The 21,880-nt window shown below is 39.3% G+C and overlaps 1 protein-coding gene across 2 annotated transcripts in view; it reads right to left on the bottom strand.

Moving 5' to 3' along the window:
* Window positions 1-1,780: 1,780 nt before the first annotated feature.
* The window catches only part of DNAJC7 (DnaJ heat shock protein family (Hsp40) member C7), a 32,840-nt gene continuing 12,740 nt past the window's right edge, over window positions 1,781-21,880 (bottom strand). For both annotated transcript variants that reach the window (XM_081933322.1, XM_081933323.1), the window contains exons 2-14: window positions 21,480-21,568; window positions 19,162-19,286; window positions 18,972-19,085; window positions 17,139-17,213; window positions 14,998-15,116; window positions 13,730-13,883; window positions 12,948-13,112; window positions 10,028-10,119; window positions 8,248-8,321; window positions 7,024-7,170; window positions 3,511-3,663; window positions 3,107-3,169; window positions 1,781-2,311 (exon numbers count right to left, since the gene is read on the bottom strand). In XM_081933322.1, the coding sequence (XP_081789448.1) occupies window positions 2,274-2,311; window positions 3,107-3,169; window positions 3,511-3,663; window positions 7,024-7,170; window positions 8,248-8,321; window positions 10,028-10,119; window positions 12,948-13,112; window positions 13,730-13,883; window positions 14,998-15,116; window positions 17,139-17,213; window positions 18,972-19,085; window positions 19,162-19,286; window positions 21,480-21,568 (1,408 nt within the window). In that variant the 3' untranslated portion in view covers window positions 1,781-2,273. The remainder of the gene's footprint in view (window positions 2,312-3,106; window positions 3,170-3,510; window positions 3,664-7,023; window positions 7,171-8,247; window positions 8,322-10,027; window positions 10,120-12,947; window positions 13,113-13,729; window positions 13,884-14,997; window positions 15,117-17,138; window positions 17,214-18,971; window positions 19,086-19,161; window positions 19,287-21,479; window positions 21,569-21,880) is intronic.

The following is a 21,880-nucleotide window of genomic DNA, read 5'->3' on the forward strand; positions in this document are numbered from 1 at the left end:
TTTAAGGTCCAGGAACCTTTTATCATTGACTTTTGGAACTGACAAAAACAAATCTTACTACTACTCCCAGCTGTGTAGAGATGATCAGAAAACCTGGCTGCCATCCACTGAAACTCTTAAATATTCTTATAATCCTCTGTGAAGTTTCAAAATAAAAATTATTGCAAAGAGCCAGAACATCTTAAAAGTAGAAAATTCACAGGATGCCAGGATTGATTCTTGACACCTCAGTCTCTGAAGATAACATGCTGTTGTTTTAACTTCTTTCAACCTAAAGTGATGAAGAGGGAGATGGTTGATTTCATAGCTTTTTGTGCCAGTTTCTGAATTATCCTGTTTGTCATTATCCTTAATAGAGAATGGACACAAGACAATTCCACCAAATAACTCTTTTTAAATATATGCCTTCAACCAAATACAATAAATTCTACCAATAGCAATTGACTGTGCAATGAAATCCTGAACTATTCAGTATTTACCATTTGCTGGCCAGGAATAGGCATGCAATCTTGGCTGGGGCAAACTCTTGAGTTCATTCTCTTCCCTCTTTAGTTTCTCATTTAATCCCTGGCCATCACTCAATAGACTGGATTTCTTTAACCATTTTTAAATACCTCAATTTGGAACTATAAAAGAAAATGATGCTGACAAAGTCTAATTCACTGCTAGTCTAAAATTTGTCAGAACCCATTAACTGAGCAGCTTGAAAAATAAGAGGATTATTCCTAGGACATAATCTGGGCCTATTTTGAAACAATGTTTCATATTGGATCAATATCTTAACATTTCATTGAGCAGAAGTTCCAGACACTGCACAACAATAGTTTTAAAACGATTACATTTTTTGAGGTTCTTTGTTAACTTTTCCCCTGGTCTCATAAATAGAAAAGTTGCTAAAACCTGTTTGTAACGCAAACGCCACTCCTTTCTTTTGTTGAACAATTTCATTCATCGGAATATTGATCTTCCAGGCTAATCTTCCCCAATTTGAATTCCCTAGATGTACTGAGATTTCAGCTTCCCTCATCTCCCAGAGTGTGTGGTCTGAATTGAGGAAAACTAAGGGAGTCTATAAGGAGAATTTTCACCATAAAATGGTGAAAACTGCACCTACTATATATAGTGGTTCAATGGGAAAATTGAAATGATAGTCTACTGATTATTTTTACTATTGTAGAAAAAGGAATGAGCTAATTGTCCACAGCAGAAATGATATTATAGATTAGTAGCTGTCAATATGGGGGCTAATATTGAGCAAAACTTTAAAAAATAACAGGAACTTCAATGTGGCTGGCTACTAATAAGAGTCCTCTCCCCTGAAATAATGCTGAATTTCTTATTTTAAACTTTCAAGACATTGTTAAATTCTGAAAAATCTTCTCAACATCAAAAATGCTTTTTGAGATTTCAATTAATTTTAAGAGATTCCAACACTTAAGAGTGGACTTCTACATGCAAGAACCATGACATCACATGTTGAGGTGGAAATTTGAAATATGCACTGTAGATCTAACAACGCACACACGCACACACACACACCCTTCATAACACCTGACAATCACCTCAGAGTTTATGCGCTTTTCAATGAAATCAAGTGTACATGTTGATCTGGAAGCCACCATCAAAATGGGATGTCCATGTAAGAAATCAGCCCTTACCATTTTCCTGAAGTACTCAAGCAATTGGAAACATAAAGTGTTCCTCAAAGAAAGATACTCTGGGAATATTAAGAGAAAGTGCTGAGAAGAGGCAACTCTTATTCCAAAAATGACTCAGGGAATAATGCAGTAAACTTCTTTGTATTTCTCAAGTGTCTGAAATGTTTCTGGAAATAAGGTTTCAATATGGCTACAGTCAGTACAATACAACCAAAGTAAAAAAACCTCATTTCACTTTCCCCACATTGTGAACCCAATAAAGGCATGGCATATCCAGTTTTCAAAATGTAAGGATTCCCTGAATGAAGTCCCAGCAGCTTAGGAATCTAAAATTACTTAATAGAGAAATCCACAGATTTTTCTCCCTTTCTCTCTCTTTCATATAAAATTAACAATGAAACAAAAATGTGTATTTCTTAACAGCTCCCTTCCCTTCAAATGCTGGTTTTCTCATCACTCTAAAGCACACACAAAAAATTGATGTTTCCAACAGAAAAAATGCCACAGCCCTAAGAAATGCTGAGATGCAATGAAGGGAAGATGAAACTTGATATTAAATGAAGCAGGTCAGGGAAACTGTGGATTTCAGTAGATGAAATAGATCTGTTCCGTAGTTTAGCCAAACTGGAAAAAGAAATTCCCAGGTCCAGAAGCTGAAAGACATAGATATACAGATTAGCAAATTAGGAAGCAAAGCATCAAAACAATTGTTGCAATATTGAGATCTTTTAAATAAAGTCAGATTCTATAGCCCACTCAGAAAAAGCATGAAATATAACATACAATTTATCATTATTATGGGAACAGATGCGTTTTTGGAGTGACTCCAAAGGAGAGGAAGTAAGATTTCTTAGCAAATCAAGCCTTGATTAAACAAATCCACAACTGATATCATGCATATAAAACCCCCAATCTCTTGGCCATCTGCAAAGGGGTCAAACTTGGCTCTCTGAGGGCCCACTCCCCACCTGGTCAGAACCATCGTTAAATGGTATTTTAGGATTTTTATCCTTTTGATGTTTAATTGTCATTAGTCTATAATTTAACAAATTTTAATCCTGTGCTTTATAGCCCTTTCTAAGTGGTTTACAGTCAGTCTACTTCCCCCAACAATCAACTCAGAGCCCCTCTTTGAGGGAGATGGATGTTTAGAAATATGAAATATCAAACAATACACAAAACTTTGGGCACAGCACACAAAGCCCTAAAGCATATTTCTTGGCTTTAGCGGGATCTGGAGAGTGAAATATTTTATGGTCCCCTGTGGGAACTATATTTTGTATGAATGAAACAGCCTCCACTGAATTCCTGAGACCAGAACTTAATAGGTTCCCTAGTTGCCCCAAAATGAAGGATCAAGAGATACTGCCTCAATTGACACCTACAGACATTCAAAAGCAGGACCTCCTCCTTTTCAATATGCATATGATGTGTAAAAGATGACCCACCTTCAAAACTAAAACTTCCAGGTGTTCCAAAGAAAGCTTTGAAGATATTATTAGCATCAAAATCTATTGGAAAGTATAGGTAAAGAAAAGAAAAAAAGCAGGTGAGAAGGAATTCTTGTTTAAATTTACATTTACAGTCATAAAAGTTCTGAAAAACTTCTATAATATTTTGCAGCATTTTCTTTTTTCTCATGTTTGCCTTGCCATCAATCTCCAAATCTTCTGATTATGCTATTGAACATTAAATGAATAATCAAATTCAATTTTGCATAACTTTCATCAGAAAAAATGTAGAATACTTCTCTCAAAACTTTTGAGTATGCTGACCTTCCTTGTTCCCATTCCATAACTATGCACCTAAGCACTTTAAGGGTCACTAATTCAAAGTCCTCTTTATCACTCACCTCCCATATTCATGCCATCTTCCTCTAGATCCTGGCCACTGTCATAGCGGGCCTTTTTCTTTGGATCAGAGAGAATGGTAAAGGCTTCACCAACTTCTTTGAATTTCTTTTCTTCCTCTTTTTGGATTTCAGCACTTGCTCCACTATGCCGATCTGCCAGAAAAATTAAGATGTGGGGTTGATAGGTGAGACAGTGAGAGAGACAGAGGAAAAAAGTCTAACTGCAACGAGACAGAATAATTGGCTCTAATAACTAGGTGGAAAAAAAAGCTGTTTATCAAAGTGATACAAATTTAGTATGAAGAGAAACTTAATTTACTAGTTTATTAAGTCCTGAAGCAGATTTGTGTTACTAGATTTTTCTCCTGCCTTTCTACTTAACTAATTACTCAGGGAAAATATGTTAAAAACAAGGCCTTTTCTGAGTCACCTTTCATGTGGATCTGAACAATCAAACAGTTTTGCAATGGAAATGATGATTCTTCAAGTAGTTAGACTTTAAGCTATTTAGAACTTTAAAGATTAATACCAAGGAATCAAATTGTTTCCCAGAAAGCCATTGGTAATTAGTGTCAATATTTTAGGGCAGGTAACATATGATCTGAAAATTATTCATTGCACTTTCTAATCTGTGTAGATACCAGTTAATTCCAACAAATATATGACATTTTTCTATGTTCTCTAGCAGAAGATGCCAGCTCGCTATTGTAACTTGGAAGCAACAAAGATAAGTGGTGTATAGTTGTTTGGTGGGAATAGTAACAATTCTTCATAGTGTTCTAAATGAAGAATTTGGAGAAAATGAAAAAAAAACCTGTGCCATTATCAAGGAGAAAAAAAAACCCCAGGGGAATTGCAACTAGAGAGAAACCCCCCCCCCAAAAAAAAATCCCTAAGTAACAGGAACAAAGAATGATCTGTGGATTCTGAGAAATTAATGTATGCACTTTTACTGAACTCACCCACGGACCCTCTAGAACAGCTTTAGTTTGCATATCCCCACCCCCGAGTTTCAATCTCCCATTTTTCCTCTTACTGTGTTTATTTTTCATGACCAGGAATAATGAATGTAAACAAATTTCCAATTAGTTAATGAGCAATAGTAGGAATAAAACAGTGGAGAATTTGGGGTTGGTGGCAGGATTCCACGGCTACAAGAGGAAAGTGAACAATTCCAGGTGCTGAGTGGAAATGGAAAACCTCAATCTTGTAGCGTCAGAGAACATACTGAAAATTGCCTTCCCAGCATAAGTGACAGGGAAGTGCATGGTAGGGTCTTATAGCTATTTTCCTTCAAAGCCAGATGAAGGAGAGAAAAAAAGAGTAGGAGAAAAGCCTATAGCCACACAGTGTTTTTGCTCTTTTCCCATCATATCACATCATTTAGCAACAAAATTTCAGCTCTATTATCTTTCATAATGTTATTCCATAACTGAAACTTGCTCAATTTGTTATACATTGATAGGAGCCTTTGATCCTCTGATGAGGTAAGTGTTTTTTGGCAGAAGCCATACTGATTGTCCCAGCAATGCTTGTTTTTCTTTTTAACAATTCTATTGGCAATACCATTTTCTACTCTGGAGCAAGTCAAGGTTATAACCCTATACACTTAATCCTTGAATTACTAATATAACAGAGCCTGTCAATTACATTCATAACCTGAGGATTTGTTAATTGGATCACGTTAAATGAACATGATCCCCTCCAGCTTTATCCAATGTATTTGTTAATCAAACACACAGGTCATTAACTCAGGATACTTTGGGGAAGGCCTAGTGCTTCCGACCACCCAAGGCCTCTTCCTAACCCACTGAGCTACCTCATGTTTCTCCCCCTTCTCCCCCATTCTGCCCCGCTGTGTCTGACGAGCATTGGGCCTGTGGAGAATCACTTACCTTTTGAAGATCTTGATGATCAAGCCTCTCCAGCCTCTCCGCTGTGGTTTCTTCCTCTGCTCCTGGGCGCTCCAAAAGTGGAGCGGTGAGAGCCGAGGCAGAGTGGGACCAGTCCACCTTGCTCAGCTTGGCTGACTCACAGAGGCTGCCTGCACAGGACACCCTGTCCACTTTTGGACTACCAGACAGCCTCGGTGAGTTTGAAGGAGCCTTGAGGAAAGGGGAGGGAGGCCTGCGTGGGTGCAATCTCATGCCCCTAAAGGCTTCCATCCTCTTTGCAAAAACCTTTTGGCGTGAAGAGCGGAGACTGCCTGTGCAGGCCTGCATTCTTCATGTGAAAAGCTTTTTGTAAAGAGGTCAGAAACCTTTGGGGGCACGATTTCGCATCCCTGCAGGCTTCTATCCCCTCTGCACAAGGCTTTTGTCACAGAGAAAGGAGGCCTGCAGGGGAGCTATCTCGCAGGCCTCCGTTCTCCACATCAAAGGTATTTTGCAAAGAAGACAGCAGGTGAATAAGAAGACAGCTGCTTTTCTGCCACATGGCCCTGACTCCACAGATCTTTGAAAGGTAAATAACAGGATTGTGTATGTGTGTGTATGTGTGGGGGGGGGGAGGGAATAGGCAAAGGGAATGTTGCTGCATCTCTGCGGTCGGTCATAAGGGTGAATGACTGTTGTGGTGCTGCAACGTTTGTAAGTTTGATACTGTATTGTAAGTATTTGGGGGTGGGTGCTGTAACTTTGAACCATCGCTAAATGAACTGTCGTAACTTGAGGACTACCTGTAGTTTCCTAGATCCTTTGGAACTTTTATAACTTTTTGGTCTGAAAGTTTATTCTAGTATTATATTTTTGTGAAAATATTAGGAATTTTATATTTGACTTCTTTCAATGTGCTTGGATAAATGCCATGCAGTAATAAGGGGATGGTGCAGAACCATGTGTTTTACAGTGTACTGTACATAACTGTGTTGAGAGAATTGTAGAGGATGACAATGGAGCAATTATTCCATTCTAAATAGAATTGTAAAAATTGAAATTGCATCATGCCACTATCTAAACAAGAAAAGAAAAACAATCTTCTTCAGTACTTTAGAATATTCTCCTCTTGCTCCTATTGAAGGGACTCGTGGCTGAGCACCCTCGGTTCCAGAGAAGTTGGAACTCCACAACTTAGTCAGAAGGAAAAGAAAAAGGAGTCCTCAAGTCACTTATTCTGTCTTCTTGACCTTTACTGAAAATGTAGCAGTATCAAACTGGCTGGTGGGAAAAAAAAACTCATACCAATGGATATTTTCCGAATATTACCATTTACCAGTTAAGCTCCTAGCACAAAGATAATCACAATTCCAGTAATGGCTCAAAAATCGAGCAATATTGTCTTGTGAGACACCTATATTCTCATCCCACCTTTGTTCACCCAATCAAAGCTAGGGCATTGTTAAAAAGGGGGAGAGGAGGCTCTTGCACTAAACAAACAAGACAACAGAGGAGCCTTAGTAAGAAACCTTACATTATCAAATATATTCTTTTCATGACATTCCAGTTCCCTCAGTTGAAGAAACTCTGAAGAGTTAACAGTGGAACTGGGGCAATAGGTCTTGTGGATTTTTTGTACCTGGGTGATGCATTAGGGCCCGTTTCCGGTATGCCTTTTTTATTTCATCTTCAGAGGCATTCTTATCCACTCCCAGGATCTTATAATAATCTTTCCTTTTACTCTTTTTCAATTCCATCTGTGAGTTCTTGAGTAGCTGTTTGTGTTCTATAATATATCAGAGGGAAACTTTTTAGCAAGAACAAATTACACAACAAATGCATTTCTCCTCCAAGCAGGCTAAATAAGAGGAAATTCAGGACTAATAAAGTACATTTTGAGGCAATATACAATAGATAAGATTTGCTGTCATTAGATAAGATGATAGCTCCCAAATTAGTTTATTTTTAAAAGTGGATAAATTAATTGCAGATAAAGCTATTAACAGCTGTTTGTCTAGAATCTAACCACATACTATTAAAAATCCCGTTTGTCAATTTGTAATCTTTAATTGACTGAGACTGTGCATCATAGGGTAATCATTTTAGAATCAACGTACCTCAAATGGGTTAACTTAAAGAATGTGTCCAAAACCTGAGATCTATAATTCCAGTAGAACTGAAACTTGGCTGCCACAGTCATGTGATCATCATTGGGGAAGCTGCAAGAAAGTTGGAAATCCCAGGCTGCCAGGTAGGTAAGTGGCTGCTACTGGATGGAGGAGCAAATGAGGGAGTCCACAGGAATGGTGTGTGTGTGTGTGTGTGTGTGTGTGTGTGTGTGCATATGTGCGAGAACGTGAATGCACACAGGTACTGTGGCAAGGGTTAGGAAAAGTTCATGGGGTGTGAGACAGTATAAGGAAGGCATGGAAAGGGCCAGGAGGGTGTGCACAGAAGTGGGCAAGTGGTAAATAAGTAAGTATCTCTGAAAGGATGACCCAATAGATGTACTATGTTTTAAATTATACCAATGAGGTATAATTGCTATGATACAGGTTCTAGAATGGCCTTAGCCATGGAGGCCTGTGCAACTGCTCTCGTTCAGACAAACCTACCTCATAGAGCTGTTGCTTGGGAAAAAACCAGAAGTGAGCACTATGCATGCTGACTTGAACTCTTGAGTGAAAAAGTGTGATATAAATCAAATAAAAGTATCTGAAAATAATAGTTAAGATCGATTTTCAGCAATATTGAGGTAGTGTACCTATCATCCCTAGCCACTATAAAAGAAGTTGTAGCCTGGATTATCTAATAAATATTAGAAAAGGCCAGTCAAGTCCAGAAGCAAATGCTCTATGTTTACCTTTAGTTTTCTCTGTCTGGTAAACTTTTTCATAATCTCTCACAGCATCTTCATACTGCTCTGTGTCCATGTAACTAGGCAGAAGTATAATTAACCTTATAAATCTCAAAACAAGCTACAAATTACATCAGATTAAGTGAGAAAAAAATCAGAAAATGATTTGAGCTACAGGGAATGAAAAACCACTCCTATGAGCAATATCTACGTGCCTACCAAGTCAGAGAGAATGTACTATATAGAAAAGTGATTTACAGAAAATCAAATTTGATATGATGAGCAACATGACCTGATTTCTAAACTACCTGAATAGAACTGCAGAGTACTGCAGCTGAATCTAGCAATTCATGGAATAGTTTTTGATCTGGTGCATTTTAACACCAATTACCTTAAAGACTTGTGATGAGATCTGAAGTGAGCAGAAACAAGAATACAATTCTAAACTTCTCAAATGTAAAAATGAGAGAGCAGAAGTACATAGAGAAATTTTTCAAAAAAGAAAACATCAGCAACCATTTGCAATTATAAAGATCCTACCCTGTCCCATTCTGTTTTTGTTGAAAGGATTAGCTGGTGACATTATAGGGCAGCGATGGCGAACCTTTTTTGGCTCGTGTGCCATAAGTGGGGGGAGCGCAGGGGGGTAGTGTGCGGGCGTTCTGCACTGATAATGCAATGCGCGAGCCCCCCCAGTGCGCATGCATGCACTACAGACACTCCCCCCCATTTTTTGCATGCTTATTTTGCCCTCCCCAGGCTCCAGAGGCTTTATAGGAGCCTGGGGAGGGCGAAAACAGCCTCCCCTGCCCCCCTGGAAGCCCTCCAGAGGCTTCAGGGACCTTCAGGACGCTTCCCTGAAGCCTCCGGAGCAGTCAAAATGACCCTGCAAGCAAACCGGAAGTCCATTCCTGAATTTCCGGTTTGCCCATAGGGCCGGTTTTTTTGCGCTCCGGAGGCTTCAGGGAAGCTCATGAAGTCTCCGGAGGGCCTCCTGGGGGGCGGGGGAGGCTCTTTTCGCCCTCCCCAGGCTCCTATAAAGGCTCTGGAGCCTGGGGAGGGCAAAAAATGGCTTTAAAAAAGGGTGAACTCAGCTGGCCAGTGCGCACATGCGCGCTGGCTAGCTGACAGGGCAGCATCTCGCATGCCCTGACAAATGGCTCTGCGTGCCACCTGTGGCACACGTGCCATAGGTTCGCCATCACTGTTCTAGGGGGTTCTTTTCATGTCCTCATTGAAGTACTCACTGAAGTGATATCTAATTACCCACTTGCGATTACTCGTTTTCAAACTGTTGGTTGGCAGCAGCTGGAGCGAATGAAGGACACTCGCCCCCATTACACAGCAACACTTGGGTCTCGAATACAGGCTTGCTAATTGTTAACCCAGCATCCTAACAATGTGAGCCACCATGGTCCTCAATCCTCCTATTTATAATCTCTGCAGGTCTGTATAGCAAAGGAAAGCTGAACATTAAACATTGCTTAATAACCAAATTGTTGGCCCCAGTTGAGGTTGCTAAATAAGGACTACCTTATTCTTGATATTCTTCCCAATTCAATCAATTCACTCAGCTAATATTAGATATCAGGATACCCCAAATCAAAAAAATGAGCTGAATCTTTACTACTTCTTAAATTATTAGACCAGTCTTTCCTAGCATTATTTGGAATTGTTCTTTCTAATAATAAATCTCCCTGGCACCATTTTTTGTTCAGTCTAAAATATATATTTTTAAATTCCTAAATCATTCTCCTGCCCTTCAAATTTAGATGCCCATTCTTACCACTGTGCTCTTCTTAGATAGGCCTTGATGTATGTGTCGTCCAGTTTGATAGCACTTGTACAGTCTCCTATTGCTTCGCATAGTTTTCCAAGCTGGAAGGCAAACATCAAGATTAGGAACTAAACCCTTTGGCATTATTTTTAGTCATTAAGAGTAGAAAACAATATATCTCAACTTCAATCTTCATTTTCTTTGACAGGTTTCTAAGCAAGTTTAGATCCTGGCTTTTTGATTCCTTATCATATATGCTATTTAATACTATATTAGTATTAAGGGTATTATTGTTTAAGATTTAATCTTCAATTTGATTCACAGTCTGGAATTGGTAAAAACTTAAACAATTCAAGTTCTAACCAAGGACCTAACAGCTATTAAGGTAATGTCTGAGTATATAGGCAGTTCTGAGTAAGGTGGATTTTTTTTTTAAAGTCAGAATATTCAGGTCTGATGAGTTCAAAATTTCCATATATATAGGCAACCCTTTGGGTATTGCTCCAAAGCCTCCTATTACTACTGGTTCAACCATTGATTTCTTCCTCCACAATTGCTCAACTTCAATTTGCAGATTGCGGTATTTGTTATTTTTTCTAATGGTTTCTCTTCAATTCATGCATCATCTGGTATTGCCATATCAATGAACCAGACTTTTTTTCTTTCCCACAATAGTGATATAAGCCGTGTTGTGGGCCAGATGTCTGTCTATTTGGATTCAAAAGTCCCATAAGATTTTGACCTGTTCATTTTCAAGAACTTCGTCAATTTGGTGTTCCCAGTAATTTTTGCTGCATTCGAGCTCAAACTTCTGGCAAAGCTTCCAATGTATGATTTTGGCAATTCCATCATGACATTGTAGATAATCAGTTTGTGAGATTTTGCTGCACTTACTGATAAGTGATATGTTTGCTGTTGTCACTGACCTGTTGAGTTTTTGCTTTCATGGAATTGGTCTGCAGGGCTTGTTCTTGGGCAGCCAAAATGAAGCTTTCTGTTTCTTTCTTCAGCACCCCTGATCTCAACCATCTCCATGTTAGCTTTCTATCTACCTTTCCCTCAATGTCCTTCAGGTATTGATTGCGCATAGACTTCTTTTTCCAGTTAGAAACTCAATGCTCAATTGTTTCCTTTTGATATTCTGCCTTCAATCTCATTATTTTCAAGAGATTTCTCTTGTTCTCCTTCAGAGGCTCTTTTGCTTCTTTTATGCAGTCATTTAAGCCATGTTTTCCCTCTTCTAGAGTTTGTTTCATCTGTAAAAGTTCTCTCCTACCCTGAGATTTAGGCAAATACAATTGAACAATATCACATTTTGGGTGCAGAACATGATGCATTATCATTGGTTTTCTTGTGTTTCAATCCAACGTACAAGTTCTAACTGAGTCCAACTAATTATTCCAGTTGAGTATCGTATGACAGGCACTGCCCAGATGTTAATTGCCTTTATGATATTTTCTCCACTTACCTTTGATCTCATATTTCTTTTGTTTATGTGAGCATTTTCCACTCTAGTCACTTTTACAGTGCTTTCAACCTGTTTTATCCACTTTGCATTCCCATTCATTGTGCTTCTTGTTGTTTTCTCACAAGTTCTTCCAAAATATCAGGGTATTTTCTTTGTTCTTCTTCAAGTTTCCTTGTCTCAAATTACTTAAATGCAATCAATTTCTCTTTATTTTTAACTCCAGAAGGATTTTCAACTTTGGCTTTCCCTTAATTGGCATATTGTTTTCAATTTTCAAGCCTTATTCTTCAGTAGTAACCTAAACTGCTGCACACATTAGCTGTTTGATCTAGTGTTTGTTTCAATAATCTGTGCAGCTTCATTCCCATTCTTCAATAATTTAGCCAAATTTCTTTTACTAACTTGATTCAGGTTTGGTAATCACATTCTTTCCATGTTTTCTATCTGAGTCTTAGTTTTCTCAGCTAGTTCAGTTCTGGCTGTTGGTTCTTCAAGAACTAAGCCAGCTCTTGCTTCTTGTTCCTCATCCACTTCTCTGATTTCTTTCCTTTTCTCCACTTATTGCTCCACATCTAAATTATCTCTATTATCAGTTACACTTGAGTCTTGATCTTGTGCTGTTGTTATTATCAATTCAATTCAGAGTCTGGGTAAATAAACCAGACTTTTTTCTTTTCCACAATAATGGTGTCAGGAATGTTATGGGCCAGATTTCAACACCTGTAATATTTTTCCTACTGTTCCCAGTACTGCAGAAATGAACAACTAAATGCGTTAAGCCCTTGATAATTTTTGGAAGCTTCAAAATGCAAAAAAGATAATGTCTTCTAATTATGCTTAGTGGTTTTCTTTCTAACCCTGGTTGTTTGTAGAATGACTCTTTGATTTTATTCTTATTTCATCAGTTCAGTTAATCTCCACAAATTTTTTTCCTGTTTTTAAAAATACTGCTTACTTAATTCAAAAAGAATACATTGTGCTACTCAATTTCAGTATCACACAACAGCAGCTGAGTTAAAAATTAAAGAGACCCTATCTCCACCCCCCATGTTTATTAGTAATCAAATTGCTTTTGAGACAAACCCAAATCACTCAGGTACAGTATTTGTAAATCTAGAGTTCAGCTAGAACAAATAATACTGGCACCACCATGGTTCAACTCTTTGACATACAGTAAGATTTGTAAGGATTTAAATAAACAAGCAAACAGACATAGAGGCACTGCTATTCTGAACAATTTCTCAGGTTGTTATTTCAGGTTTCAATGGTAAGAAGACTTCTTCCAATCTGGCCTTCCTGATCTTTTACAATTAAAGGTTAAAAGATTCTTCAAGCCCTTTTCTATTACACATTGCAATAAGGAGACAGATTTGAGGTAATGTCTCCCACATTTAAAACTGTGTTAGAAGGCTTCAGAGAGATACCTGATCTAAACAAAAAAGACTCTACTTGGGCACTTACTTTGGAATTAACAGTTCCACGATTGCAGTAGAGTTTGGCATTGGTTTTCCTGTTGTTTGGATCTATTGCTAGAGCCTCTGTATAAAGTGTGAAGGCCAGCTTATAATTCCCTTCCTTGAAAGCCTTGTTACCTTCATCTTTCTTTGCTTTCAGTGCTTTGGCATTCTGAAGGAAGAAGTGGGTCAAAAGATAATTAAAGTCTTTGAGTAATTAAAAAAACCTTGGGCTGACTTAGCAAATCTTTGTTGGCTAACTCACACAAAGATTTCTATTAAAGAATTACCCAATTCCCAATCTCAAGATCTAGCAAATGGAAATAAGTGTTTTGGGCACATCTCAATATATTGCCAAAGTTGCACAGAAACAACTTTGAAAAAGCAATGAATAATGTTTGGAAGGAAAGAGATTATTATGCAGATGATAGGATTTCTTCTTCTCTACTCAGTTTGAAAATACTCAACTTAGCACCTGCTTTAGTAATGTAATAGCAAAAGCATATTTCTAGCTACTACCTACCACCATCTATTTTCCTTTGAACATTGCATGAAGTTTAGCATTTCCAAAGTAATTCTTGGGACCCCTTTGGAAAAGTTCGAGTAAGTCAAGAGTTGAACCTCTGCATCTTTGAAGTATTTATTTAAAACATTTTAGCAACTCCAGGATGCTGTAACTAGTAGCATCCTTCACCACTGGACATTGGGGTTGTGTATCAGCAAGATCTCGAAAGCCATACCCACACCCAAGCCTGTCAAAAAGCCCTCAGTATTTCTTTTGATGCTTACACGGCAGGCAAGGCAGGCTTTATCGTGGTCAGGAGCCATTTTTAATGCCTGGACGAAGAACTGCACAGCCTTCTCGATGCAGTCCTCATAGTAAAGGCAAAGTCCTCGGACATAAAGAGCATCAGCATTTGTTGTATCTATTCGCAAGATGTCACTAAATACAGAGCGCAGGAGCAGGGGAAAAAATCACAGGACAGAAACAGAGTTGGGTACATAGTTATTCTCAAACCTAGACACCAATACTATAAAGAACTGTAGCATAACAATATGTGAGAATTTCAAATCAATACATGATGCCTCATTTCTGTAGTTTCAGACAAGGACACCATCCTTTCTAGTTGTCCACTGTCTTTCCTTTTCTCTAATTCCTGACACTAGCTCCCCCACCCCTTTTATTCTAGTGGACCATTCCCATTCCCATTCCAGCTCCCTTCTGTCAATTTCAAAACAAGTTACCCATATTTTTACTTATAATCACACTTGTATAGTTCCCATCTCGCATTGTGACTTTGGGTTGGTGTACATAATATTTTTTTGAAAACTCCTATTGCATTTATTTTGTTTCCTGCCGGGGCCCTTGTGGACACAAAGATACCTTTTTAGAACTGAAAATGCTTTGGTCAATTATGCACACTGGTGGGGGAATTTTAGCTTCCAAGGTTGTTCATTTTTCATTAAACATCAATGTATCCAATTTGCTGTAAATTCTGAACCTGAGGCAGAATGGAATGATTAGAATAGTGAACTTGTTCAGGCAGGATTGAAGTTGTCCTCATCCTGTCTTTGTGGGTCTTCCGATAGTTCAGCTTAACAGGAAAGGGAAGAGTATTACGCCAAAGTTAGCTATGACTCACACTCTCTTTTCTATGACTGTGCACCTCTGAACAAGAAGTTGATTTTATTTCTCAGTGCCTTTAACCATATCCTTGTTGATTCTCCTCAAATTATTTGAGGACCTTTCCATTACTTGATTTGATTTCCATTCCTCTCCTTTCCCATCCCTTTCTTTTCATAATACATTCCCAGTTAGTAGTTTTAAAAGATCTGTTTTTAGCAAAAATGAAAAAACCAAAAAATATATATTCCACTATAATTTAGAGAAATAAAAATTGTTTTTGGTGCCACTGTGTCTTCTCAATACTAGATAATGAAAAAGCAGAGCTCTAGTCTTTTTGTTAGAATCAGGAATATGAGTTATTGCCCTCAGGGTTAACTACATTATTATTTATACATATAGGCTTTCCCATCAAACCTGTTGTAGTTCTTACCTTATAACAGACTGGGCTTCAGAATAGCGACCTAGCAAAGCTAAACATTCTGCTTTGAGGATTTTGAACCGGTGACAGGCAGGGGCAAATTCTAGAGCACGATCCATACAAAAGACAACCTGGGGAATAGACACAGAAGAAGGGGGTGGGGGAAAACAAAACAGAACACACAAACTCAAGATATTGGTTTGGCGGCAACCCTAAGCCCTCTGAAGATAGGCATGCAGCTTGAATAATCTGTTATAATTGGGAGTTCTGCTCTGAAACAAAATTCAGGATAGGCAATAGGCAAACATTAGTAACTTTTCCATTTAATTCATAATTTAGAAAGCATATGGATAATGTTTGTATCTCTCAGCAGTTTTTGGTCTTAATAGCAATATGTTTGTTCAGAGGCAGCATACCTACACTGCTGGTTACTATGGACAAGATTGACAAGGGAGGAACATGCAAGTCTGAAATCTGATTTCATAAATTATAAAATAAGTACACATAAATCTGCATAAAGGTCTTTTGGACAGGATCCATATCTTTTGCAAGTTAGCCTAAAGCTTTGAAATGGTACTAATTTTCAAATACCAAAGCTCGGCCTCTCTCAAAAGTCTTATGAACCTTTTTATGAGGGTATGTAGAGAAGTTTAAGAAGCACAAATACCCCCTCCCCCTCAAGTAACTAAACTGCTACTAGACTCTGATTAAGGCCATCACATGTAACACCTGGTATCAAACGTTTCTAACTAGAAGCATTGGGAAATCTACCCCCCCCCCCAAAAAAAAAACCAGATAAGGCGAGGCTTTTCTGCAGGTCTGATCTCCAGAATTTTCCTGTGGAAAATTACATGAATGATGCCTTTCCAGTATGCAACAATAACTTCCAATCTATACATTACTCTTGGAAGAACATAAGAATGTCTTTATTTTGTAAGAGATGCTTAGCTGAAAATATGCATGTAGTCATCCCCAAAAGTACTTGCAGATGAAGCACATATTCTTTATTCATAGAAATTATTGGGTGAAACTTGTTCTTAAACCTAAACCCAAATATGCCACAATCACAAAATGGGGGAGGGGGATTGTGAGTACTATCTAAAGATGCAAAACATGAATATGGACAGTACATCAGGGATGGCTAACCTTTTCCAGGCTGAGTGCCCAAAACTTGCACGCAAATTCATATGCAGGTGCCTGAACCCCCGAAGTGCAATGCGAATGCCCCTGCATGCTGCCCCCCACATGTACCCCACCCCCACATATGTGTGTGCAGCCCTCCTCCCACGCATGCGCGGCAGATACCCGACGACCAACTGGCCAGCAGGAGGTGCATAGGCATGCATGGCAGAGTTGAACTGAATGTTTATTCAGTGCCCTATAATTGCAGAAATTTTGATAAATACTGAATTAGAAACTCAAGACGTTGAAAATAATAAAATAAAAGTGGCTGCAATGAAGCAGCAGCTATTATGACAAATGAAGAACCCAAATTTCAGGCCTCAGTATTCATGGTCTGTCAGCTAGCTGCATATGAAGAGGGCATTGTTTTGTTTGAGGCTCAGCTGGATTCTCAAATTCCCTTCCCCCAACTCTTCTCACAGGTGACATCACCACTGGGTGCTGTGGAAAGTGCCAGCGACACTCCAGATGATGGAGCCACAAAAAGGAGGAGCTTCTTCTCCAGAAACAAGGGACATATTTGATAGCGCATAAACGACAGAGAAGCCTAGATAGAGCTTGCTCAAATCTCACACAAGGCAGATTTCTTCCTTAAGACAAACTTCAGATTGTCTCTGGTGAACCAGCTGCTCTTGGCAATTAGAAAGCAGCTAGTAAGAATCACTAGGTCAGACAGAGGACTTAACATTGAAATAGTGGGACCAAGCAACAATACCATCTTGCTGAAGAGCAATTAAGACAAATTTGTTACTCAAGAGTGACCAAAAAAAAAAAAAGACAGGGAGGTTTGAAATACATGTGGTGGTGGTGGTGGGAGAATCAAACCTCCTGTTTCCCATTCATGAAATGGTAGGATGAGATTTAGTAATTCTGAGAGCAAGGAAGGAACCTCATGGCCCCAACTAAGCAAAATAGGTGTCCCCCCGCTACTTTATTACACACACATACAGACATCAAATAATCTTTATCACCTTTCGGAAGTCCCGTTTTTCAAAGTCAACTTCAGCAATTTTCTCATAGTCTAAAACAGCTTTGGCACTCTTCAGCTGGAACAGAAGGCATCATATCAGATTAGAAATATTAACTATTTGTAGTACATTAGGCATTCTGTTTATTTAACTACTGAATGAATTCCCAGGGTTCTCAATCAGCTATTAGCTGAGAGCAATTCTGAGAACAATAGCTGTATCTGATGGATAGCAACACTGGGGAGTCTAATCTAATGTCTTAAATTTCATATTTATTTGAACTTCATAACTATACCTCTCTTTTGATAAACATTTAACCATCACACACCCTGACACCTGCCTCATCCTGGCTCACCCTGACACCAGCCTTCTGCGGCCACTTCTTCTGTGGCTGTTTGTTGCCACTCATACGCATCACTCTGGCCTCCATTTTGCCTTCAGATGCTTTCCGGCAGGCATCTATAACAGAACTTTGGATTGATCCAGAGCTCTGTTTTCAGCTGCAAGATGTCTTCAGGCAAAATGGAGGCCAGGGCAATGAGTGCGAGTGGTGGCAAGTGGCCACAGAAGAAATGGGCCAGCAGTGGGCTCCTGCTGGGCGGGGCCATTTGTGCCACCACCGTGAGATGAGTCAATAATTAGAACCCCCCAAAAAAGAGGCCTAGCCATTTTTTCGGGGGTCAAAAGAAAATAAGACCCATGGTAATACAGGCTAATACAAGATGCACAAAGTCTTATACCCAAGGTATCTTCAGGATGTATGTTATGATTAACAATCAAGTTTCTAGCATACATGGTTTCAAATGTCCTGAATATATTCAGGCAATATTTAAGATATGCTATAGCCCTTGTGGGCAGAATTTCTGTCAGCTAGAAGGACTGTAAGAATTATACTTCTCAACAAAGCAACTGTTTGCATAAGCATTTACACTCCATATTTAAAGGAGTCAGCATAATACAACATGAGTCCTCAAACTGGACGTTCTGACCTCTAGGATATCATGAGCAATCTATAGGGGGCGGGATTTGTAACTATCAGACTAAGCCTGACAGATAAAGCATACGTGCTGCCAAAAGATTTTCACACTTTGTCTTAGTTACACACACAATTGATTTGTAGAGATAAAAGGGGTAAAGTTTGGAGCAAGTTCTGAAACACAGCTAAAACTGAAGGTGTTTTTCATTGTCAAAACCATCCATTTGTAAAAGAACTGTGATTGAGCAATAGCTGTTGATTTTTAGGATTTAAATAAATTCAGATAATTTCAAAATCCTGGTTAATATAATACACTAATTGTATTAACTATGCACTTAAGGTAAATGGAGGAACAAATGCAACAATACACACCAGGAGGAGTAATCTTCCAGTTAATATCTCAAATGTTTTTGTGTCATGTACATATATTATGTACATTAATTTTTAATCATATATTGACAGAATCAAAATTGTATTATTTTAAGAAATGGTTTTAGGACATGCATTGTTCCAATAAGAACATGAGGGATTTTAAATACAATTCAGAAATTCCGTATACAAAAAGAAAAGGAACCTTTCTCACTAAACAAAGACTGGAAGAGATACAATATTTCTTATACTCACAGACGTATAGCCAGGACAAGGGACAAAATGTTTAATTCACTAATGTCCTGTGTATAACTGAAAACTGGAATAACTATATACATTCACACTGAAATTTAAAACTGAAATTCGGCATTCAAAAGCAGTGTTAACTAAATTAATATTACCCAGTCCAATATATCTTGAGACTTTTTTATCAGTCAAACACGGGCTGCTGAACTAGATCAATCACCCAAACCTCATATTCAATACCTTACCTCTTGCTCTGCTTGTGCATTTTCATGATCCAATTCTATAACTCGTTGGAAGCAGCGACTGGCAGCCATGGCATTCCCCAGAGATAGGTGGCACTTTCCCTCTCTTAGATGTCCCTGAGAAGATAAGAACATTATGAAAGCATGCCAGTATGATGAAGGATCAGGAGAACTACATATGTGACTCACATACCCTCAGAAAGCTATCGTCCATTCTGACTGATTGCTGAGCATCCCCCAGGGCTTCCCGAAATTTGCCTAACATCATGAGAGTGGCAGCACGGTTTCCATAATAACTGGCATTGCTGGGACATGTATCTGGAAGATAAGAAACAAGAAGATAGTTGTTAATTTAGGAGCAGAAAAAAACTCACTTGCTCTGTATCATGCCTCTTTTTGAAGGCATTTTCAAAAAGAGAAAGCTACCTGCTATTCTGTAACATTTTGAACTTTCTCTCCACAAAGTAGATTTTACTTTTTATTTAATATTAATAATGCTACTAAAATTTTTATTTTGATACACAGAATAAACTGGCCAGTTTGCACAGATGTGCAAAGAGCATTAAATATTTGTTTGTGCCTTTGCTACAGAAAACATAAAGAATGCAAAGCAACTGTAGAAAGTTAGTATCCACTCCTCTCCTAGAAGAATGAAATATTTTGAGAAATATTAAAAAAGTAGAATATTATATTTCCCTAAAGGAGAAACATGCTCTTGGAAAGCAGTCCCCACCTTTAATAGCCCCAGCAGGATTGGGCCATCCTATCTACAAGACAAAAGACCTTCAGCCTCAGGATGATAGGATTAGCCCTCACTCAAGATCCAAACCAGGATAGAGCCATTAAGTCACAACAGGAATTGCTCACAGAACACAAGCTTCTTCATTACATTATCATCTCCAAGTTTCAACCAAACCTGGGAGCTCAGACAACTTCAGCTATGATCTTGCATAGCCCCATGGGAGTCTGACAGCAACCAATAGAATACATGCTCTTCTCACAAGAACAGGAAGCTCAAGGGCAAAGCTCAAGAGGGGGTATAAATAACCCCCACTCTCCACTCTATGTGGTCAGATGCACCAAGACCATGTGCTTGATGGTTCTGTTTCATTAAACTATCTTTCCAATCAGCTTCCATATTTCCAGTCTTTCTCCCCACTTGGAACTGAACCAGATGGATAGTTTTTCCAACGCAACTAAAAGAGAAATAGGGTAATGGCTAACCACTATTTAACTAATGAAAGATCTAGTTTGGTTTCTCAATCAAATATGCCATGGTTATTTCCCTCAAGATTTTTCATAACTGCAAAGAGTAGTACTTTGATATTAAGAAAGATCTCTATGTTTATAGTAGGCTGTTTATACACTGTGTTCTAGATTCAAACTATATCTCTAGAACAGCCATAAATCAGAGGTGGGTTGCTCCCGGTTCAGATTGGTTCGGGAGAACCAGTAGTGGTAATTGGCCCAGGGTCACCGAACCCGTAGTGAGGGCTGGCTGGCCACGCCTCTGAACTGGGCCGCTCCGATGCTCGCCCTGCCTCGCCTTTGCCACGTGCATCCTAGCCTAGCTACCCCCCCCCCCCCACTGGCCAGCATCTCCCAAAGCTGCCAGCGTTGCAGTCCCCCCCTCCACTTGGAACTTCAAGCGGCAGGCGGGGCAGCGAGAGTGAGCTCTCAGCACTTTTTCCACTGGCGGGGAAAAAATGATGAGGGGGATCTTCATTCACCTTTCACCAGCCGCCTGGAGGTTCAAGCAGCCCGGGGGGGTGGGGTGAGTTCCAAGCGTGGGTTTGCAAATAAGGTGCAAAACAGCTCTCAAAGAGAACGAAGTGGGCATGGCGCACCCAGAGCAGCCGCTTCTTCACAACAGCCGAGGACGGAAGAGGGACCTGCTTCGTTCTCTGGCCCCTCTACTTCCCTCACTCAGCTGCTACTGCCGGGGTGCAGCCAGGGCAAGCAGTGTGTGTATGTGTGCATAGGGAGGGGCACAAATCGTTCGGTGCTGAGGTGGAAGCAGAGGTCCTACTGTAGCTGGCATTCTCTGCCTGGTGCGTGCCAAACTGACCGACCACGTCACCTTCTCAACCTTGGGAACCTTCGGTGCTGGCTGGCAAAACAGAAATTTTTGCTGGTTCAGTGGGTGTGGGTAGGTGGGGGGGGGCATGTGACTGAGTGGGCATGGGTGATGTCAAGTTGGCCATGTCCACTCAGTCACATGCCCCCCCCCCCCTAGCCATGCCAACCAAATCGGTAGTAAAATGTTTTGAAACCCACCCCTGAATATAACTTAGACGGATATTGATATACATGAAAAATCTTTACTCTACATTCATTAAATTGTTTACTGCATTAGAAATGCTGGATTTGACTGTTGTAAAGAATTATCCACCTGAGCCAGTTCATAGCAGAACAGAGACATTTCTAATTGAAGGCAATAAAGGCCTTCAGGATCTATACATGGGTGAGCCCAAAGGTCAGACTTCCCATCCCTTTCCTTTTCATCCTCACCTATTGCTTTTGTATAGTAGTTGTATGCTTCATTGTAGTCCTTTTTGGCATAAAATGCATTTCCCTGCTCCTTGAAGGACTCTGCTTCTCTGAAAACAAAAGAAATATAATCTGAAATGCAGCAACCTTCAATCTAAGCAAGACAACAGTAAAGAGATGATAGATCTATCTTATCTTATCAGAAAACTCACCCTGAATAACAATAGCTTTGTGTTAGGTACTGGGAAATGGATCATGCTACTTGAATGCACCTTTCTTCCTAAAACATTTATTCTCTCAATGATTGCCATAATGAATCAGTAAGATAGCCCTTAACTAATAAGAAACATAATCCCATTTCTATTAAGAAATGTGGTTAGCATTTCTTACAATTAACACTGGTGTTACCTAGATGTTTGGAA

This window comes from Natrix helvetica (assembly GCF_964273705.1).
Source record: "Natrix helvetica genome assembly, chromosome: Z".
NCBI lineage: Eukaryota > Metazoa > Chordata > Lepidosauria > Squamata > Natricidae > Natrix > Natrix helvetica.